General features: G+C 43.1%; 1 protein-coding gene across 1 annotated transcript in view; it reads right to left on the minus strand.

The window, feature by feature from the left end:
- The window catches only part of LOC310645501 (thrombospondin type-1 domain-containing protein 4-like), a gene marked incomplete at its 5' end in the record, with an annotated part of 114,340 nt that extends 94,782 nt beyond the window's left edge, over window positions 1–19,558 (minus strand). Inside the window, 5 exon segments of the mRNA XM_083371274.1 lie at window positions 438–537; window positions 5,856–6,312; window positions 12,262–12,692; window positions 17,452–17,521; window positions 19,530–19,558. Coding sequence (XP_083227400.1) covers window positions 438–537; window positions 5,856–6,312; window positions 12,262–12,692; window positions 17,452–17,521; window positions 19,530–19,558 — 1,087 coding nt within the window.
- Window positions 19,559–23,416: the final 3,858 nt, after the last annotated feature.

The following is a 23,416-nucleotide window of genomic DNA, read 5'->3' on the forward strand; positions in this document are numbered from 1 at the left end:
AGTGAGGACAATCAACCAATAGAATGACTTGCCTTCAGGAGTTGTGGATGCTCCATCACTGGAGGTTTTTAAGAAGAGATTGGACAGCCATGTAGGGCCTCCTGCATAAGCAGGGGGTTGGACTAGAAGACCTCCAAAGTCCCTTCCAACTCTGCCCTTCCGTTATTCAAACATCACTATGCCATTGGGGCATTCACAAAACGGGGGCCAAGAATAACCAGGTTCAACCATGACAGATAAGGCCCATTTGCAAGAAGGTCCTATTTCAATTTCCACCCAGCAATGTGCTGCAATATGAGGACTGGTAGAGAATAAGTTGGGAGATGACATATTTAAATATTCCCATCCACCCCCTACCCTCCACAGTGAACAACATCGCAAAAAGGGAAGGAGGGTGGACGCACGTTTTCGACCAAGCCACAGAGGTGCCTTCTTACCTTCAGCAAATGGCTCCCACTCATAGAAACGGCCCATAAATGGCTTGTTGTTGTAGGACGCACATTGCACCTCTCTGATGTTTCTGCTCTCAAGGCAGGCCTGTAAAATAAGTTGTGGGAAAGATACATTAACCACATTATTTGGAATTTAGGAGGTCCAGGGCCCACATCTCCTGGAATAACATCCAACAGAAAATCCTAGATTATCTTCCATTTGCCATGAATGGACTGGACACCCATCCAGGAATTGAGGATGCTAATAAACGCCATTTCAATGAGGACATTTCTTAACATGGGTTAAAAGCTCATCCTTCCTAACTATGGTTAGTTTTACATCCATTTAGTGAGCAGCCTTTTCCAGATTCTCCAAACCCAATAATACAACATGAATGGAATAAAATAGAATCAGTTTGGAAATCAGACCAAAAAAAAAGAAAATATCTATCCTTGTTTATCCTGGAGCCCGACTTATAGCAAAATGGACAACCATGTTAGAGTTGTTGAACATCTCGGAGACCCTCCTAAGCCTGGGGCTATTCTGAGCAAATTCTTTCAATACTGTCACATAGTTGGCTATTCGCTCAGCTACGGCCACACTTTCATAAAATGCACATTTAAAAAATCCATCCAAATATTCCTTGTCTCTGAGGTTGTATTTATAGAACATGTATGCAATGCATGAGGCACTTGATTCAAAGAGAAATCAGCAAAACCTTATTTCCAGTGGACAAAATCCAGCTGAAAATCTAAAGGCTTCCACTTGCTAAGGAATAACTTTCTAGCTCATCTGCTAATTACATCAGACAAAGCAATTATTATTATTATTATTATTATTATTATTATTATTATTATTATTATTATTATTATTATTATTATTATTATTATTATTATTATTATCATCCCTGCATACAGTTATATGTCAAATAAATGAAAAACAATTTGCCTTGAACACTCATCAGAGAGGAAAGAAAGGGTATAAATCAAATAAAGACTAAGGACTATTTATTTATTTATTTATTTATTTTATTACATTTATATACCGCCCTTTCCCTGAGGACTCAGGGCGGTTTACAGGGAATTAAAAACCAACAATACAAAAGTTAAAACCAGTTTAAAAAAAGATTAAACGTAACCCTGTGCAAATAAAACCCCAGTTAAAATAGATTAATCCTCAGCCTGGGCCAGAGAGCTCAAAGACTAAATAAATAATGCGCAGGATATACCTGCTTGTCAATGGAACTATAAGGTTCTTTTGGACTTTTAGAAGAGTGGTGTCAAAAATATCAATGCATAGTGATATCAGCCTATGGAGTGAAACAGAGCGCTAGGATCTGCCTATCGGTCACCAAGGCCAATGGCGATAGTCTGCATGCAAGCACAATGGGAAACAGTAAAATGTTAAGTCTTGGTATGACAGAGCATCTGCAATTGTTGTTTTCCTTATGATAGCCTTTTTTGCCTCTTTTGGTTCATTGTTGTTGTTGTTGTTGTTGTTAGTTTAATTGTTTTTAATCATGATATACAGGAAATCTCAAGAGCCACAGAAAAAATTAAAAGGAAAAACAAGGAGACCTGGTGATTACAGAGTAAGGGAAAACGTAAGGTATATTATAGCAGCGTTTCCCAACCTTAGGAACTTGAAGATGCGTGGACTTCAACTCCCAGAATTCCCCAGCCAGCTATGCTGGCTGGGGAATTCTGGGAGTTGAAGTCCACGCATCTTCAAGTTCCTAAGGTTGGGAAACGCTGTATTATAGTTATTAAACTGAATGTGAGGAGGACAAAAGGGGGCAGAAAAGAGGCTAATTAAGCAAAGAAAAGAAAGACAAAGCTCTCTGTCCCAAAACGTATGGCTTAAATCTGGCTTGAAGGTCCATGCTTAAATAGAACGTGGATTAAAGCCATTTGCAAAGACAATGATTTGTAATTGGAAACTCCTGGCTGGGCCAAAGGGCTGAAAGAGGAAACTTGAGCCGTTGAGATGAAGATCTGGCTGAGAAATCAAACCCCTCCACTCTAAATGGGAAAGGGGGGAGGGTCTATAAAGCTCCTCCCAAGGGTCTGTATTGTTTGCAGTGAACCCACAAAACATACGGGCTGTTGAGAGAATTCACAGATGGAAGGGCTGGGTTGATTGAGAAATAATTGGGGGGAAAAACCCACATCAGCCAAACAAGGGGCAGAGAAGACCCAGGCCCTGCTATAAATATTGGAGAAGGTCATGAACTTTACAGGTGGACAGGAAAATATTTCAGAGAAATCAGAAGTGTAGCATGAAAAGCCAAGGCAGAAGAGAAAAAAAAATGGGGGTAAAGTCAAAGGACAATGTCTGAGTATTCAGTGGGATGGTTTGAAGGGACCTACAGAGGGTGGGATCTGATCTAGCCCTACTTCATTGTGTTTTTAAAAGAACAGTTTCTTTGGAGTACCATTTGGTTTTAATTCTCATTTCAGAAGACGGAAGGAGGAGGAAGCACACAGCTGTTAGAAAAGAGATTCCTTCCCTCTCCTCCGTTTTGATGGCCTTTCTCCATCTCAGGAAAAGACATTCCCAAAAGTTAGCAATCATAATAGCTTGGTTCTACCTCAATCCACCCATTCTGAGAAACACCCCCCCCCAACATCTCAGGTAATATTGTTGGATGAGCTGTATGGTCCTGTCGACCATTCCAAGAACGCAAAATAAATGTTGCATTGTTTTGGAGGGGAAGGAAAGGGATGCTGGTCAGTATCCCTCGTGTTCTTGCCCTCTTAGATCCCGCCATTGAGTCAAGAAAAGAGAGCCTTTACATAGCGTCAAGCTCACCCACGGAATTCAGCCCCACATAATGGGGGGGGAGAGAACCGGAATGAGTCAATACGGTAGACAGGTTCGATGGTTGCAGGGAAGGTCCTAGTTATAACTCAAGACGTCTATATATCATTTCACAAACTTAGTTGGGCTGAAGCACAAGCAGAAGAATGTTGTAACGATATGTGTAAGCGACCTTGGGAGACAGAGGGAAGAACACAGCCAAGGGAAGATAAGAGGCTGCTGAACCCGGCAGAAGGAATCGGGATGCAGCAAACATTTCAGAAAGGACCCTCCTTAGTTTCTCGACTATAAGAAGTGGGGGGAAGTACTTTCAGACTTGAAATATTCTGTTAATGTAATGTAGAATTAGCATATCTTCCCATGTTTCCGGTCTGGACTACCTCATATGGCCAACAGGTTCTACAAGCTCATGTCTAATTGCATTTCGTTGGTTCCAGTTTGGGTCTATAGACCCAGTTTGGGCCTATTTGGGTTCTCAAAACTACTGTTTCTTAGCCAGCAAGGAAATGAATGAACAATCCTACACGCATTGTACATTGTTCTGGAACTCAACCAGCAACCCAACCTTGTGTGTACCACGATGAATTTTTCCCCCTGCAGGGACACATCTTCACATCTGGCAAGCAACAACATTCCCGTCTATTTTTGCAGCTCTTTCTAAATGCTTTTATTTGCTTTAATTATTCCATCCCCTTCCAGCTGAGCATCCCACTGGGTCTTATTTATCAAATGGTGACTGATCAGACAGTTCTTGCCCTGCGCCTAATATAACTTCAAGTGTTTCTAAAACAATGGACGATTAATCTTAATTATAAAAAAAAAAACATCACCCTTCCAGAGAGCCCTGATCTTTAAATGTGTTTTCAGAAGCATGTAGACCAAACCATCTAAGCTGAAACTGTATACGATCCAATGTGTCACTCATGAAAAATGAGTTCTGCTCTACATGAAAAAAACATTAAAACTATAACCGCAAGGAAATGACCTAATGGAGAAAAGCAGATTGAGTTAATTTGTTATTAATTAACTGCCCCACCAGAATCCATAAGGGGAAGTGACCCAACACTACAATTCCAATTAAGAGAGCTCTTCTCTCCCCCCCCCCGATAAATTATATTAACCACAGAGAATGTTCCAAATAAAAGAAAAAAATGTTGTTCTCTGCCTGCTAGTAGGAGCCCTTAAAATATTTTGGCTAATAAATTAAATTACTGCCTAAATGTATGTTCTGGGAGATCATGCAGAAGGTGGATAAACACAGTAGATTTTCCAGGGTCCGGTGCAAGCCCACCTGCCTCTCTTTTTATGATTTGGTGTTTAAACTATTCATCTAGGGCACAGTGAGGTCATGACACCCAACTGGGTAGCAGCTGAAACCATGATGGGTTGCCCCATAACTATTTTCTTAAAGATGTTTTTAATAAGGAAGAAGAGTGCAGAGGAAGTGGAGACAGAAAGGAGCTGTGTTCACTTGAAAAAATAAAATAAAATAACACGAGGAACTTTGTAATGTTCTGGACAAATATTCAGATAGGAGACCTGTATATTGCGCAAGTCAGAAGAAGGGTTGAGAAGATATCTGTAGATCCCTCACATCCTGGACATAAACTATTTCACCTCCTTCCCTCAGGATGGCAGTATAGAGCATCATATGCAGTGGCGGGATTAAATAGGTGAACCACCGGTTCTCTGTGTGGATGCCGCTTCCGGAAGTCCATTCTGGGCCTGGGCAACAAAAAATTAGCTACCGGTTCTGCCGAAGTGGTGCGAACCGGCTGAATCCCACCACTGGTCGTATGCCAAGACAACTAGACACAGGGACAGTTTTTCCCTCTTGCCATCACTCTGCTGAACACCTACTCTCACAGTACTGTCTAAGGTCTATGCATATTTACCCATGTAGTATAGCTGTAGTATTATTCTTATTTTTTATTATTATTATCGTCTTTACTTCCTCCTTTTATTGGTACAGCTAGTCCTTGACTTAAACAATTCATTTAGTGACTATTCAACACGTCGGCACTGAAAAAAAGTGACTTATGACCGTTTTTCACACATACGACCACTGCAGCATCTCTGTGGTCCCGGGATCAAAATTCAGATGCTCGGCAACTGCTTAATATTGATGATGGCTGCAGTATCCTGGGGTCACCTGATGTCCTTCTATGATCTCTTGACCAGCTAAGTCAATGGGGAAGCCAGATTCACTTAACAACCCTGTTACTAACTTAAAAAACGGCAGTGATTTGCTTAACAACTGTGGCAGGAAAGGTCGTAAAATAGGGCAAAACTCACTTAACAACTGTCTAGCTTAGCAACATAAATTTTGGGCTCAAAATTTGTAGTCGTAAGTCAAAGTCTACCTGTCTTATTGTCATTCTCTCTGTTGCTTTGCATGTACACTGAGAGCTTCTGAACCGGAGACAAATTCCTTGTCTCTTTCATCACACTTGGCCAAATAAAGTATCCAATTCAAGCCAATCCAATTCAGATCACCCAAGAGGTCTAGTGTGCTTCCTTTCTTCTCTGCAAAACTCCTAAGCTCAAAACAAGAATTTGTGGAAGCAGGTGTGGAAAGGCCAGAGTACAAAGGACAAACTTACGTTTGTATTGCAGAGTCTGTACTGCTTGTAGGCCCCGGTGCACACAATTGCAGCGGCCGGCTGAGCGGACATCTGCCCTTGGACGGGTGGATAAGACGCTCCAAAGAGATGCCTGCCCCGTTCTGTGCCCTGGAACAAACTTCGAGATGCTGCTGGGAAGGCTTGAAAATGGGACCCCGGCTGTTGATGGTAAGAGCTGCTCGCAACCTGAGACCTGGCTGGAGAAGATCGGTGGTCACCTTGGTAGGTTCCTCCAGGATGATGATGGGAAGGGCTACCTGGATGGGCAAAAGTGGAGATGCCACCAGTCCCTTGTTGGTTTTGTGCAGGCTGCATGGACTGACGTTGCTTGCGGGGTTTGTGTGCCGATTGTCCCGTGTCCGTCTGCAGCGGGAGGATGTAGGGAACTTTCCCGTAGCCATATTTCCCAGGTCCAATGGGGCTTTTATTTCGGCCTCTAAGGACAGAGAGAGGAGGAGAAAGCAGACGATCTATCATGCTTCAGAACAAGCAACCAACAGCTTCAAGACCAGTTCCGGATCTGATCAGCCAAATACCATCCCAATAGGCTTCACTACTTCTCTCCTGCAGCTTAGAGGGATGGATGAATGCACTCATAGAAGGCTTTCAAGAAATCAGAAGGACAGAAGATGTTCAGCGTGGACCACAAGTCCATCTAGACTCAGTTATGCAGCAGACTCTCTTGTTCATAATTCTCATATTAAAAAGGACAACGAGAGGACAATTCTTGGGGAGGGGGGGCAGTCTACTTGTTCACTTTTCAAGTTTCCAGCATTGCAAGTATCTCCTCAAGCTTCAAGCAACCAAGCTTTGTAGGGTGCCAGACAGCAAATACCAAATGTGGAATACAAGGCATTAATCGTTTGGTGAAGAAGAGGAGGTTTTTTCTGTACCTTGAAAACAACATTTATCCAAGGAGAATGCCAGTGAAAGGAACGGGGTGGGGGAGAAAAACCCTTTGTGATCATCAGAAAACAAGCTACTGTTTAACAGATAACACGTGTTGAAAAACATGTACCAGATACAACCGTGAGGACATCTGACCAGACTTCCAGACTTGCTGGACTTATCTAAAACAGAAGTATTATCTCAGTGATAAAAAATGTAAGCTGCTGGTATCTCTCATTCACCCACCCTGAGACCTCACGTGTGTGTGTGTGTGTGTGTGTGTGTGTGTGTGTGTATCTGTGTCACACAAGATTTGAATCAGCATTCAAAAACAAACAAAATATGGGGGAGGGGGGTTTAAAGAGGCTTGTTTTAAGAATAAGGGAAGCTGGGTTTCATTTTGCCTATTTGATGCCAGGATCTACCTTAAGCATCATGGCGCTGTCAAAACCAACCATGCAAAATCAATTATTTTAACAGCCAGCCTGGGTGAAAATGTCCTTTGATCAATTTTCTCCATCAGATATGATGGACTCCAGTTTCTTCTTTCCACATATCCCCCCTCCCCCCCCCTCCAGCTACTACTGTTCTCTTTCTCCATGGTGTAAATTAGCAGGAACATTTTGTCTAATGTGAACTGAGCGGATAGGCATCTAGAGCCAATGTTTCGTTTTGCTCCATTGCTCCTCCCGGGTGTGGAGGAAATTCAACTCCCTTCAGAACAATTACAAAAACCTCAGAGCCTCATCTTGTGTGTGTGTGTGTGTGTGTGTGTGTGTGTGTGTGTGTGTGTGTGTGAACCATCTGACACCCCCAAACCGCATTCAGCCTTGAGATTCATTTTCCTCCCAGCTACTGAAGCCCTTTCCATGACCACAAATGTTATTCACCGGTTGTGCAGATCCTGCTCTGTGAAAGCAGGAAAAGCACACAGAAAATGGGGGTTGAAGACCCCCCAAATAGGTTTAATTCATGAAGGGAGAGGACAGAAAAATACACCCACTTTATTTGTCTGTCATTTCTTCCCCAGTTTTACATCCATGCTTCCAACAGTAGGCCAGCTTTCTTAAGCTAGCTGCCTTCTCCGTGTGAGATTTTGTTTTCAATTTCCCAAAAGCCAGTCTGGGTAGCCCAGAAGGTTTGGACCTGGGTGCAAGGCCCAGGCAGAAGATAGGCATGAACTCCACAGCAGAACAAGCTAGATTGGCAGGAAGGAAATCTAAATTCCAGCCAACTGAGAACGTGCTAGTTCCTGGATCCCTTCCTTGGTACAATTTTTTCCTCTGGCCTCTCCAACCCTTTCAGGGTATAAAAAAATGTATTTGATAAACTGTTGCCCAACTCTTCCCATTAATATTTTTCATTAGCAAGGGAGAGAGACTTAATTCCTGTGAACGTTTTTTTAAGACTAAGTCACCCACCCAGCTCATAAATCTCTCTGACAACTGCCTTATTTTTTCCTCTCCAAAGGGAAGTCTATAAAGAATTTGATTTAAATGCAAAGCCTGCCCCAACCCTCTTGGCTCATAATGGACCCAGAGCTCCTATAACCAGCAAAAGACAAAGTCTTAGTACTGCTAGTGACCTTCTATGTGACAGGTGAGGGCAGTAGGAAATCCTTCTTCCAGGACAAACATCTTGATCCAGGATGACATGATGTGGGAGGAGACCATCTCCCCATCCTTTCATCTACTACACGGACACAGGCCAATAGTTGTGGGTCAAATCTGTCCCTGTGTTTGTGCATGCTGAGCTTCACAGGTTCACATCTGCAATATCCAGAACCAATTCCCTACGCCTCTGTGCTTTGGAGTATTATTTATCAAGCTGGCTTTTTCAGTGGTTAGCCCTGGAAGAACGCCAGAGGGGCATATCTCCTTTGGAAAGTCATCTGTTAGTCATGAAGAAGTGGAAGCAGCTTGCAGGAGATGTGTTGCCTCTGGAAAAAATAAAATGTTTGGTGGAGCCCTTGGCTCAGATTTATCAGAGAGGCAAAACATCTACACTTCCTGCCATAGCCACTGCTCTAGATGTTGGAAGGTGTTTCAGAGCAATGTTGCATCAGATAGAACCTTCAGTGCAAACTGCCCAAACGTCCTGGGTCTTACCGAATTGTCTACCACAAGGGATTATGACCCTTTCCCAATAAACCATAGCCAGCTTTCCAGATTAACTCTTTTTTTGACTTACCCTTGTAAGTCCATTTCTTCCTGGTGATGTAACCATTCACCCTCTCTTGATGATAATATTTGTGTTAATTTTCCATAAAATATCTCCAAAAAAAACCCACCTCGGTTGGTGTGTCTGCACCAAAATTACAAAAGTCCACCTAAGAAGACCTTAATTAACAGCTATCCGTCTTTCCTCCAACTTCTAGAAGAAGCGTCAAGAGGACATGCTAGGGACAAGCAAATTTAGAGAAAGAAGGTCCTTCACTGCGTGATCCTTAGCCATAAAGGGCTTTAAAAGTCTTTAAACAGTGCCCAGTAACTCTTACTTGATCCCCACATTTGGGCACCAGCTCAACAGCTTAGCACCACCAAAGCCATTTCTATGTCCTTCCTACTGACTGGTACAAACATTTTGTGACTTTGGGAAATGTTCTGGCTCTCCTCCAGATACATCTTTAGAATGAGTTTGTCTCGATCATAATTCCTACTTTCTACTTTCCAGTTTCTTCGATGTTTTCCTTAGCTTTGAGGAGAAAAAGAGACGGAGGAACAAACGGCCAGCAAAGCTTCCCAACTGATCAATATTATGGTTGTGAGCCACCCAGTTCAGGTTTTAAAATAGGTGACAGTGTTAATATTCTAAATAAATAAACTCTAACCCTAGAATTAAGTTGAAAACATCCTGGCAGTGTTTCCCAGCTGGAGACACTCAAAAAAAAAAACCCCACTCAGTGAAAAACATTTTGCCTTTTTTCTTCTTCTTCTAGTTGGATCTACCAACTATTTACTTTATCTCCTGGAAGTTCTTGCAAGAAAAAAGAAAAGACAAACATAAATTGTGCTTTATCGCATTAAAAGCCTTTTCATTTCACTTCATTTCTATTTTAATTTTTTTCCCCTTTCCAATTCTCTCTTTGCCATTGCCAATGAAGCAGCTGAATATCGTCCTCTCCAAGAGGGTCAGCTGGACTGAAGGGTCATTTTGAAGGCCCTTTTAACAATAAACCCAGATCGAGGATTGAAACGCCTGGGTTTTGCAGCCTAGTCTGATGTTACGATGGCGCAGCTGTAAGAAATGCACACAGGAAATTCCCTGAAAGAGAGATTCTCCCCCTCCAGACCAACAGCTGTTCCCTATTCCATGGGGATCCCACAGTTGCTTAATCCAGACCTTCCTGGGCTGAAGCAAAGGGGCAGCCAGCCTCAAGCGAAGCTCAACAGCATCCAGGACAGCAAAGGAGGACGGAGACGCTTCTCAAGAGAGAGACGTCCTGCTTTAATGACACATGGACCAAAGCTAGGAAGGGATTTTACATGACTTAGTGCAGGGCTTCTCAACCTTTTCACCCATTCTACCACTTTTAGGATATGGCAACATCCGAGCACCACCAGTCGCCTAGCAAGAAGTCAAAAACTTGATGACCCCCCCAAAGGAAAAAAGTGATGAAGTACAGGTAGTCCTTCATTTAGTGACTGTTCGAAAAATGGCACTGAAAAAAGTCCCCCCCCCCAAGCCACAGCCGAGCAACACACCTGCCTGCCCGCCCGGTGGCGCTCTTCCTCCTGTCTGAGGTTTTCATTGTTGTGAGCATTTCTGTTGAGGATTGGCAGTGGGGGTGGGGTGGGGGAGTGTTTGGTTTTTATTCTCCCCATCTACTGGGTGGTTGCAGCAGGTTTTGGTCACTTCACATGACCCTGGGACACTGTGACCGTCATAAATATGAATCGGTTGCCAAGCATCTGAATGTAAATCACAAGAGCCTGGAGATGTTGCAACATTCCAGCTGATCGGTGCTTCTTCTGGGCTTAGAAGCGCCAAGATCAGCGCCGAGCTCCAGCTGGAGCCTGGTGCTGATCCTGGCGCTTCCGCTGAGCCCTGACAGCCCCGGAGAAGAGCTGATCCTGGTGCTTCCGCTGAGCCCTGACAGCCCTGCAGCTCCAGCCGTCTCTCGCTCAGGCTTGTGTGGTGCTGCCACCAATTCAGCTCATTCCCCCCTGCCTGCTACCACTTTTCTAGGATTGTCGCGTACCACCTGCCAGGTGCCAATGTACCAGAGGTGGTACCTGTACCACTGGTTGAAAAGCTCTGACTTAGTGGTCAGAGATCGGTTTTTGGGGAATATACAGGCAAGGCTGATGCCACACCAGAGGTTCCTGGTTTTATTCATCCTTTCACAAAATAGAGGATAGTCCTTATCATAGGACAGATCGCTGAAGGAATCCTGTGTCCAAAGGTGCATATCTGCGTCTTTGAGGCATATCTAAAATTTTGACTGGAGGTTGTAGTTTTGCTCATGAAGCCAAGGAAGGCTGTTGACCAATGGCAGCCACAGGTTATAAAATACTTATTTACTGTAGAGGTAGAGTTGGGCTTAGGCTTAGATATCGTTTTAGAGACAGAGAAGAGAGGTATGGGAAGCCAAGGCACAGACAAGAGACAAAGATAAAGGAGAGATGTAGAAATTGATCGTAGAAGGGACGTCAAAATGCAGTCGATTGCACAGGGCCCAGCCAACCACCTGTGGCCCCACTGAAACCCCTTTTCTTCAAGTTGCTAGGAGATTTTTGGAGAAGGAATGGGGAAAATGTTTAGAAGAAAGGAAATTATAAATTCTCATTCCAAGAATGAGGAAGAGTCCTTATTTACCATTATTTGTTCCGTGTGAACTGTTGCTTCTGTTTTTCCTTTGCCAGGGGCGGGGGAGGGGTTTTATTTTAATGCTCCTAGCATGCAGACATCTATCTGCACTTGAGCTTGTTTGATGTCAAGTCCTTCCCCCAGAGCTACTGTAGAAAACTTAACGGGACAAGTCTACACCTGACTGCTCTGAAGTTCATCTTGCAACCCTTCTGCAACCTAAATTTGGAAGAAGACACATCTTGACTCCAGAGGAAATGTAGTAGTTTCCCAGAAGTATTTATCTGTAACCTTACACAGAAATACCATCTTGTCTAACTAATTTATATAGTAAGAATGAAAGAAAGCGAATTAAGAAAAATGCTGTCTGTCAATACATATCTGCAATTAAACAATTTAAGAAAAAGCTTCAAATTTACTAGCTAAAAGCAAAAATAAACAAATTTGTCTCTAAGAAGCGTGTAGGAGGGAAATAGTTTCACAATAGGGGCCAAAGGACCTCTTATTGCACTCATCCATGAGATGGACCTTACAATTGAACATTTTTCAGGAATGTGAAAAAAGACAAGGAGGAGGAAGGAAGGAAGGAAGGAAGGAAGGAAGGAAGGAAGGAAGGAAGGAAGGAAGGAAGGAAGGAAAGAAAGAAAGAGAGAGAGAGAGAGAGAGAGAGAGAGAGAGAGAGACATACCTTCTTTCTGATTTGGGGCTACGTCTCCGAGATTGAGGAGCTTGGCCCCCTCTTGAGGTGGCTCGGCTCCAATGGCTGTCATTGCGGCCTCCTCCAGAGGAGAGAGCAGCCCGTGGTGGTTCCTCATTCCTGTGAAGAGGGACCGATGTACGGATGGCTGAGATGACGTGACCAGAGAAAGGAGGCAGAGAGTCTTCTTGAGGCAGTTGCTGGATATGAGCCAGTGCCCTCTCCGAAGCAGAGTACTGCCCAGGCTTGTGAGAAGTCCTCTCGTAGTAGTAACCTGGAAGACACGGCCGCATCTGCACCATCACTCCACCACTGCAGCTTCTGGAGCAAGCTGACCAAGGTCCCCAGCTGCCCCAAGCCCCAGGGATTCCTCCGCTCTCTTCTTCTGGGGCAACATTCCCATCTTTTATCCTTTGGGGTACCTGCAAGGAAAATCAGAGGAGATGAGTTAGTGGGGCAACGTCATATTTTCAAAGTAGGCTAGGTCAAGATAATAGAATTTATTTTACACCATGTGTAATTCAAATTTGGAATTCTCTACCACAATGGTTCTCAACCTATTTTCCAAAGCACCTGAAGGCAGAACAAGAAGCAACGGATGGTAACTTATCCAAGAGAGAAGCAACCTAGAACTAAGGAGGAATTTCCTGACCGTTAGAACAATCAACCAGTAGAACTTCTGCCTTGCCTCCAGAAGTTGTGGATGCTCCAACACTGGAGGTTTTTAAGAAGAGACCGGACAGCCATTTGTTTGAAATGGTAGAGGGTCTCCTACTTGAGCAGGGGGTTGCACTAGAAGACCTCCAAAGTCCCTTCCAGTTCTATTCTGCTTGAATTGAATGGATCTTCCACAGGGAGGTTGGATTGGCTGAAACACTAGAAGGTCTAGCCAACCACATCTATAGAGAAGAACCTGGGGGTGGGATTTCCTGGTCTCACAGATGCTGCTAATTTTATGGAGTCACTTTGTGACCCAATTAATCAACTGCATCAGTTAAAGGAATTTTCTGAGCTTTAGTTTCAAAGCTGGGAGAGATTCAGAAATTAGGAGAATGAATCACTTTAAAATCCAGAGGGAAAAGCTTGAACTCTGCTTGCCAGCAACGAGCAACAGGTCCACAGCAGCAGTACACAATGCAAACACACAAAAACACACAGAGCCCTCGCTCTGGCATCACAGATTCCCACAAACCACACCTCCCAAGTTGTTCTCAAGGGGAACTACTGAGCATGTTTAAATGACTCTTAACAAGAGGGGAGGATTTGTCAAAAACTTATTAACAACATAACCTAATTTAGTGTCATCTTTATTTGTTACATGCATACCCAGATTCTTCTGTCAATGGAATCCAGATGTTTCTCCATTTTGAAATGCGCCTGCACATTTATTAGTCATGACATCAAGTGAGGGGAGGGACAAAGAGCCTGGGTGACTTTAGCACATGTCCTGTTTGAAATCTGCCTTGTTCTCCTTCCCCATCAGTTAAAATTTTGGCACAAAAATAAAGCAACTTTGGCCAGAAACGCTAGCAAGGACAAAATAGAAGTATTCACAACGGACGAAGGCGGTGTACTGCTTCTAACTGGTTCACAAAAGGTGCTTCAGACCATCATCACTCCACGTACTTCATTCCAATCTGCATCTCTTTAAACCAGGATGCCCAGCAATGGCAATGTTGAGACATGTGGACTTCACCTGCCAGAATTCCCCAGCCGGCAGAATATTTGGAATTGGCCAACCCAGATGGCCAATAACTCTTCCTCTCCTCACCCAACATCGTTTCCCCAACACAGAAGGAGGCTCTAAGCGTCACATACTGTATCTAGGCAGGTAAATGTCTATGGAGATTCTCAATCATCCAGTCCTGGTTGTCCTGAAGATGCTTTTCCAAAAGGCAACTGGAGTTCTTTAGGTTTTTTCCCCTTGAAAATGCTTCACTTCTCATCCCAGAAGCTTCTTTAGAATGGAAGAAGCTTCTTGGATGAGAAGTGAAATGTTTTCAAGGAAAACCCCAAGAAAGTCCAGTTGCCTTTTGGAAAAGCATCTTTGGGACATCTAGGCAGGCAGTACCAGATATTTTGGGTTTTCAAGCTGAAAGCACGGTCTGAGAAGCATCAGCTCCAAAGGTAGACTTTGGTGATCACCAAAGGGCTTTGTACAGACCTGAGGGACTCTTCTTTTGGGGACAGGGAAGAGGCAGCTGGGCCTTTTTTGAGCTAAAAGATCATCGGTGGTACTTAGAGGAGCAAAAGGCCACACATACAGAGCAACCTGCTGATGCCTACAGGCCAATTTGGATGGGGGCCAGTCAGAATAACTAATCTGTATGACGTTGCGCCCTTCAGCAGCTATTTTCCGTGACTGCTGCTGGACTACCCAGCCTCTGAATTATGAGATTCACAATTAAAGGGTGATGAAAGGAACCAGGAAAGGGAGGTTAAATGTTAAGCAGACCTACAAAACTAGAATCCATTTTTCACATTTTGAATCAACGCCTATTAATTCAGCTTGGGCTATTTATCTGCCAGCGCTGGAGATTTCCCATTAAAAACAAAATAAGAGCCACCCCAAAATGTAATAGTTAAAAGTGATATTAACTGCCACCCAATAGACTCTCCCTTAACTATTTGTGTCTACATTTCTGAATTATGCCTTCACCAACTTCACGTATATGCTAAGAAGGAAATAATGCTGAGATAATTGCTCAAGACATTCATCCATTTTCTAGCTCTGGCTTTTATTCAAATATTCTATTCGAAGACAGCCATCAACAAGCATTTTACTTTCCAAAGCCATTTCCGTTAGACTTTGAAGAAACAAGATTGAGATCTCAAAACATGACCCAGAGTTGTTGAAACTGTGTGTGAACCCTTGAAGAGAGAATATTTATGGGATTAGAAGCCACAATAATTCCAAGAATCCAAATAGGAAATGAGATCCCAACAGTGGTGGTTATCTAACTAAAAGTTATTCTTGACCAAGCTAGACTCAAAGATTCTAATATATTTTACTCAAAAGATAGAGCTAACCATATGTATGTTTGTCTTTGGATGATGATCCAGAGAATGGTTGGAGAGATATACGAGTCCTTCTTACATCTCAAACAAGGGTGTCCTTTTTATCAACTGCTGAGGTTGTTTTGTCCAAACTATATGACAACTATCAACAAGACATAATCACACATGGGCAAATGAGGCAGAAGAGACCATGAAACTGGGCAATGTCTGGAAAAAATCACCAGCCCTACCACATCTGAAGGGTCTTAAAGGACGTTGAGAGGACAAACAGCTCTGGACTAATGCCACCCAGATTTGCATGCATGTATAACCTTGAATCACCTCCCAAACTCATTCTTTTGGAGCACGCAGAGAAGGCTGGAGTCAAACCAGATGTAGAAAGTGGACAAAGATTTCTTTCCCCCCCCCCAAACATGAACCCCTCTGAACCTTAAGAATTTCCATGAGTGGGTTTATGAGAAAGCACACGGGTCGGGAGCAGGAGAAGAACTTGGTTTATCACAATCCATTTTTGGCTGAAGACACGTTGATATCTCTGCGGATCAAGTTCAGTCCTGGCCAAAACCCAGCCTGGCATGTGTTCTTCCAGAGTGGCTGACTGATTTTAAAACTGTTTCGTTGCTGTGAATGTAAGAAATCTCATTGTAAAACATACTTGTCCTGTCACTTCTCTTTTGCAGATGATGCCACTCTTGGATAGAATTACCAGCAAGGGTTGCCAATATTAAGCAATTTGAGCAGGCAGGAAGATAATCTTGATCCAATTCCAAAACATGGGGTGGAGTTAATGGCTTCATCTTTTTGAGAAGAACTTGGGAAACTCTCTGTCTGAAGGAACTCAAAGCAGAGGTAGAACTTTAGCCGAAGCTACTAGAGAAGTGAGAACCTTCTCAAAATGTTACATTTTGCAAAGCTTGAGACAGGACCACGTTTTCTTTCTTTGCTGTTGGTTGTTTAATGGCAGAGATAGGAGCTTCAAAACTAGGTTCTGTCATCATGGTTGGTGGCACACAGAGAAGACCGGATAAATAACCACCCCAGTTGGTCATCAAAAGAAAAACGCTTTCCACCAAAGAATGACTCGATTTAAACCGTGATCTGCTGTGGGGAACTGAGATCAGCCTGGTTGAGCAACAGGAAGCAAGTCAGAACTCTACACATTTTGAAAATCAAAGTTGCTCCAGTGCTGGTGACCTTGCTTAACCCGTGCAAAAAAACCCCAAACAGTGGAAACAAAGGCTAAAGCCTTGGCGTGGCGCTCCAATTCTTCCAGAACAATGGAGCTGACAAGGCTCGGCAACCTCTGAAGGAAAGGCTACGTTTCCCAGAGCCTGGCCGTGGCTTCCTCTCCTTTCCTCTCCTCCCCATCCCACCCCACCCAAGATGAAAGCCAGCATGGGTGTTGATGTGCCTTCAGGAGATAAATGCCTTTTGCTCACCCACAAAAGGTGGATTCTGAAGGATGAGGGAGAGAGAAAAAGTTACATTCAAATGAGGATTAAGCAGCCAGATCAGCCAATTGTTGAAAAGCTGAGCTTCTTGCTCCAACTGAAATGGAATTTCAAGTCAGGATCAGATTTTGCACTTAACAGGCTGCCTGGAGACAGGACAAAAAAAAAAGATGCTGGCTTTGCTTCTCCCAAAGATGCCACCAGCTCGATTGACACACCATCTGAAGCCTGGGCTTGGTTTAATCTGGGCACTATATCCTAAACACACTCAATCCAGTTCACAACAGTGTGGTTTGCTTAATGACTGTAGTAAAATGGTCACAAAATCATACATGGCTCAGACCACATCAATAGGTGATGGGAGTTCCGGTTGCGGTCATATGTCAAGGACTGTTTGTCAGGACAATGGATGAAAATCCATCAAGGACAAGGTTTGAAGCAATGCACACCCAAAAGTGAAGCTATAGAGCATGGGTCTTCAAACTTGACCAATTTAAGACCTGTGGACTTCAACTCCCAGAATTCCTCAGCCAGCCAAGTTTGAAGACCCCTGCTGTAGAGCAAACCTTACTGACATTTCAGCATTTTAAATGCTACTGAATGGACCATTGCTAGCTTCTCAAACTGTCTTAGGAAGACCTTAAAGCACACAGAACTGCAAAACTCTCCCATACAGTACATGCCGGGTCCTTGCGTGACACGCAGCACTCACCTTTCTGTGTTCAATGGAAGGCTGTGGAATGACCAGCTGAAATCCCAACACGACTAAGGAACTCAGAATCCTGCAGGGCAAAAGAGTTCATCATTGACTTTCCTGCTTCATGAGGGAGAAAACCCAACAGCAACTTTCTGGTTAAATGTGTAGATGGCCCATCCTTGAGGTTTGCCGACCACCACCACCCAAAGGCCACAGGGTGCGCACTCATAGCATGGAGGGTGTTACCTAGTTGGGTCATGAAAACAGCTAAGCACAGGCAGCATCAAGGAGACCCCAGATTAAACGTTTTCATTCCAAAGCTAAAAGTTCTTCAAATATCTAACAATCTGATTGATGGTTGTCCCAAAGATGCTTTTTCCCCCCAAAAAAGGCAACTGGACTTTCTTGGGGGTTTTTTCTTTGAAAACATTTCAGTTCTCATCCATGAAATTTCTTCAGAAGTCTCTTGGATGAGAAGCGAAACATTTTCAAGGAAAAAATCAAGACTGTGCAGTTGCCTTTTTGGGGGGGAGCAGTGGGGGGGGAAAGAAAGCAAGCACCTCTGGGACAACCATGACCTGGATGATTGAGGAACTCCATAGACCAATCTGATTGACTCTGACAATTTTTCAAAGAAAACACAATCATCCTGGCTTGGGTGTGTGATGCAAAAGTTTATATGCAAAGCCCAGATGGAAAACTATGCTTACGTTTTGCATGTCAAACAGACTCAACTTACAAAACTGCTATCGGTTTTCTGTTTTGAGCAAAGAGACAGGCACTTTGTATTCTATCTCCTTTAAATCTTCCCTTTGCCATACCGAGCAATTATTTCTCTTATTTGCTGTTTGGGGGGGGGGAAGCATTATTATTATTTTCCGCCAGGTCAAATTATGTTTTGCATCCTTTGCGTTTATGGCTCCTTGCTTGGTTTGCTGTGTCTGAATTTGTACCTTCTTCCTATGTTTTTTTTTCCTTTCTTTTTCTGTTCCCCATCTTTGCAAAAATAGATTCTATCTATTCTACAGGGGGTTTGCTGCAAGCTGGCAATGTTAGAATACAGGAAGCCCAAACAGCCAAATGAAACTGGGGGGAAAATAAATAAATAAAACCGGCAGGATATTTTGGAACAGACTATGAATGGGTTTCACTGCCAAGATTTTTGTAGAAGTGACATCAAGGATGGCTTTCCATCTGGGAGGCGTCAATCCCTGCCAAATGTTCGTGAATAAAAGCTGGACGTAATCAAGAGCAATGCTATTAAAAAAATGCATTCATTTCTAGCCAGCGTAGTTTTGCAATCAGATTAAAGTTTTGGAGCATGTCCTTCTCGCCCTGCATCCAAAAGTAAATCTGATTTTGCTGTGTCCTTAAGAAATTGGGTGAGTAAGCAGTGAGGTCAAGGTCTCCTTCGATTTTGGCTGGTGGCTGCGTGGGCCTGGATGTACAGTATTGTTTTCTGGAAATAATACGGAAATGAATTGCCATGGGTTTCTTCCGGGTGTGGTTCTAACTTCCCACTCTTATCTTCCATCTAGAAATCTCCCTTTCAAGTGTTAATCACATCTGAACACATCAACCAGGTTGGAGAAAACTGTTGTCAAAACGTGGGTCAAAGCAAGAGCATTAGCCAATTTGTCCTACGCTGAAAGGTGTTGGCCAATTTAAGTTCACAGTTAAATAAGCGAGGACCGAATGCCCCAGCAGCCTCTATAAGGAGATCTCTGAAACAGTTATAATATTCAAAACCAGTCCGACCAGCCCATCAATATTGTCCTTACCCACCCAGACAGTGAAATGAATTTTTAGTGAGTCACACATTCCTTATAAAGGTTTGAAAACCCCTTGGCTATCTTTGCTCTACTTTAACAAGCCCAGGAAGAGAACCAGGTCTCAAGAAAAAAAGATTTATTCCTTGCGATCAATATCCCAGAAAATGGGGGCAAAACTCATTTAACAAATGTCTCACTTAACAGGAAGAAACTTTTGGCTCAATGGTGGTTGTGGGTCGAGGACCACCTGCACACACTAAGTTGTCTTGGGAAAGTTGGGGGACAGAGTGGGTGGGTGGGTGGGAGGAGGCCAATACTCACCTCAAAGACCCTTTAAAATTGTCTAGCATAGTTCTTGACTCCGAAAATGGCGTGCAGGAGAGCCAAAGGTCGTTTGCCAATTTGTTGAAATGGGGGTGGGGGGAGGAATTATAGAAAAATCCTGAGGAAAGTAAAACAAATAAAAAAGAGACAGGGAGAAACAAAGGATAGGTTTCATTACTCATCGGCATTTTTAACCAAAGCTTTTCAGAATTTTTGTGAGGATGAAAGAAGGTTGAAATACTACTCCGATATTCATTGGGGACCGTGATATGTAATTAACAGAAGAAGAAAAAAATGATATAAAATGCAATAATAATAATAAAGTTGGAAATATGTTCATACCCCCCCCCCATCTTCAAATGCAGATTTCAAAGAGTCATAAAATTAGGAGACCCAAATTTCCCATTATCACCCACTTTTTTTAATGTAAACTGTAGACCCACTGAACGGAAATTTGGTTTATACAATTAGTGGCCAATGGGCAGTTCTTAATAAGGTGAAGTTTTGCTCATTTTCCCAAAACAACAAACTATGTTTGTATGCTATTTTTTCCAAAATTACCTACTTTTTTATCCCAATTTCCCCAAATTGACCTAATTTTTATCCCAATTTCCCCAAATTAGCTAACTTTAAACTAAGTTTAGCTAATTTTATCCCATGTTTCCAAATAATTAGTTCACTTTAAGCTACTTTTAGCTAAAGTTTAGGTAATGCTATGCTACGTTTCCCAAAATTATGCTCTGCTCTTTATTCCAAAATAAATCTGGGCTAATTTTTCCCCAAAACATATTTTACATGGAACCAATAAGCGTAACACACCCATCTTCATTCTGCTAAAAAAAAACAACAACCAACTCTTCCCAAACCATGTAATAAAAGCTAAAGAATCCCAGCTCGGTTCCTCAGCGGTCATTTTCCAAACTTCATTCAGTCCTCTCCGATGGAGAAAAGCAATTTTTAAAAGGCAGTCCCAGTTGCAAAAACCAGCCTTTCCATCCTAGCAACAGATTGGAGAAAAGCATTTCAAAATTCCCAAAGAGCAACGCCGCAGACGAACGTGGGGGGGAAAAATCTGTCTCATTTCATGCCAGGACACAACCCAATCTTTTACAGATTATCCACCTTGGTTGCCTTACGCTTTACAACCAGCAATTTGTTCTAACTGGGAGGCATTTTGCTGGAGCAGCATCCCTTTGAGATAAACCTTGATCCCTGTCTGTCAACCAATCAGATAACTTGAAAGATGCCGGGCAAAACCAGAGCCTTATCTCTTAAGCCACCCTGCCCACTGCTCCACAGAGCCTCCAGCCTGTTTATTGTACAGACTTGACATTATCGGCTACAGAAGTTGGATTTTGTGACCTGGCCAAGACTAACATGGTTTGTAAGGGACTAAAAACAACCAAGCAGTGTTTGAAGCCCCTCCGAACTCAAGAGGGGGGGTGGGGGTGGCGTCAGAACGATGCCAGGAATACAGAGTCCAAATCTGGATCCGGATTTCTCCATAGGCCTGGGACCCCTTTCTCATTGAAGTCTTCTGAATGTTTACTTGGACGTTGGGCAGCGTCCCAATGGCCGAGGATCAAAGATGCAGACAGGCTGACCTGGGGGAGGAAGGAACCGTGGTATTTTTCAGCCCATTCTGCTAAATTGTAACTTGGAAGCCAAATAAGCTTGAAATTGCAAAAAGAGAGAACATGGAAAGGCTGGTGCATCGAACTGGAACCTGGTTTAACTGCAATGTATTGAATAAGCCACGATTGTATATTTAGCCTACCCACCTCCTGCAGGAGTCTAAAACTCCCCCCCTTTTATCAATTCCAAAGACCTATCAAGATCGTTGCATTAAGATATTCATCTACTACAGGATGTGAATTTTTTTTACTATTTCATATGTTTAGCAATGATTTGAAATTTCAACCACACTGGAAAACGTTACTTAGAACCAGTCCTCACACTTATGACCATTGCAGTCAGCTTCACAGTCATGCAACCAACATTCAAGTGCTTGGGAACTGGTGTGTGCATTTACAACAGTTGCAACGTCCCAGAGTCGTGACAAAAAAGGTGATAAAATCGAACACAATTCATTTAACCATCACTTTGCTTAGGAATGGAAATGTTGATTGTGGTCGTATGTTGAGGAGTACCTGCAAATATCAAGGAAAAGGGCCTCAGTTACAAATTTTTAACCTGAAGCCATTGCACTTCATTGAGATTTATATCCGAAACTCATTCAAGTGCAGATCGGTCTGTGCTGTGTAATTTATTTTATTTTGCCTTGTTGACTTAAATCTATGGCAAGCCAAGACTAAATTTTCTTGGTATTTATCTTTCTGCTTAGTGTGTGCACTTTGCCAGCTGCTACTGACAATTCTAGTAGAGGCAGCTAAGAAATGTCAGGTTTGTTTTGTTTTTTGAAACTGACTAATTTTCCCCCAGTGATTTACGACCCAAATTCTTTTGTGTAGCCAAAAAGGCCCACCCAGTACCTTTCTGGGAAAAATAAGTTGCATCTCTTTCAAGATGAGGGCCTGTGTGGCAATGCCTGGATGTTCTGCCATGAAGGTTCAAAAAAGGTAGACAGCTAGATAGCGATAGATAGATAGATAGATAGATAGATAGATAGATAGATAGATAGATAGATAGATAGATAGATAGAGATAGATAGATAGATAGATAGATAGATAGATAGATAGATAGATAGATAGATAGATAGATAGATAGATAGATGATGGATGGATGGATGGATGGAAGGATGGATGGATGGATGGATGGACGGGTGGGTGGACGGACCGATATGATAAGTAGATAGGAAGATAGGAAGGCAGGCAGGCAGGCAGAGAGAGAAGCAGACAGACAGACAGGACAGTGGACCTGTCTATGAAAGAGATGGGATATTTTTTGACACACACACACACCCAGCCAACGCTGCTGCCCCAAATCTAGAATTATGTCTGCAAGTTTGAAAAATTGATCCCTACATTCCGGGGGGGGTGGAATTGAGGAATGAAATGCTATGCTCCTGCCAGGGATTAAAGCAATCTCTGAGTTGCAAGAAGATGACATCTCAATGAGAATTCGGACTAAAACTCAATGCTGCCTCGAGGCTGCACGAAAGAGAGGCAGGATATACATCTAATAAATAAATAACAACCCTCCATTCTCTTTCCCTCGCTGGATAATTGCTTCCTTCCTCCTTCCTGAAAGTTGGAACTCAACTTTCCCTCACCTTCCACTCGGGCCAATTCGGAGCTCCTATCTCATAAAAGATAGGCACACGGTGGCATCGCGCAATCGTTCATGCAAAACCAGTTTCCTCCTGTCCCTCCAACAACCTTCCACCCTCTGGATCAAAACTTAGCTCCATGAAGACTGGGGGGCAGGGTTCACCCAGCTGATTAACTCACATGGAGCCAGACTCACAACAGAGAATGCAACTACACCCAGCAATCAAAATTCTGTTTCTTTTCAAAGAGTTTCGATGAGGGTTTTTGGTTGTTTTTTTTTAAAAAAGGTCTGATCACCCATATAACAGGAGCCAGGTTTTTAATGGCTTGTGTGATGGTTGGGTGGGGTACAAAGGCTGGGTGTGTCGTTTTGAAGCAGAATGGATGGTGTGCTTCACAATGATATTTGCTAGAGTGTTTCACACACACAAACACATCCTTTTATGTTGTTGTTCTTCCGTGGAGACGGGGTAAGTGGATATCTACATATAGCCAAGATGATGGCTCAATCACTGCTCTAGGAAGGTTGAGTTAAAGCCAACTATGGTAACTTGACCACCCATGGACTTCAACTCCCAGAATTCCTGAGCATGTGGACTTCAACTCCCAGAATTCCTGAGCATGTCCTTGGCTGCATTAACAGGGGGATAGAAT

The sequence above is a fragment of the Vipera ursinii genome (assembly GCF_947247035.1).
Source record: "Vipera ursinii genome assembly, chromosome: 11".
NCBI classification, from domain to species: Eukaryota; Metazoa; Chordata; class Lepidosauria; order Squamata; family Viperidae; genus Vipera; species Vipera ursinii.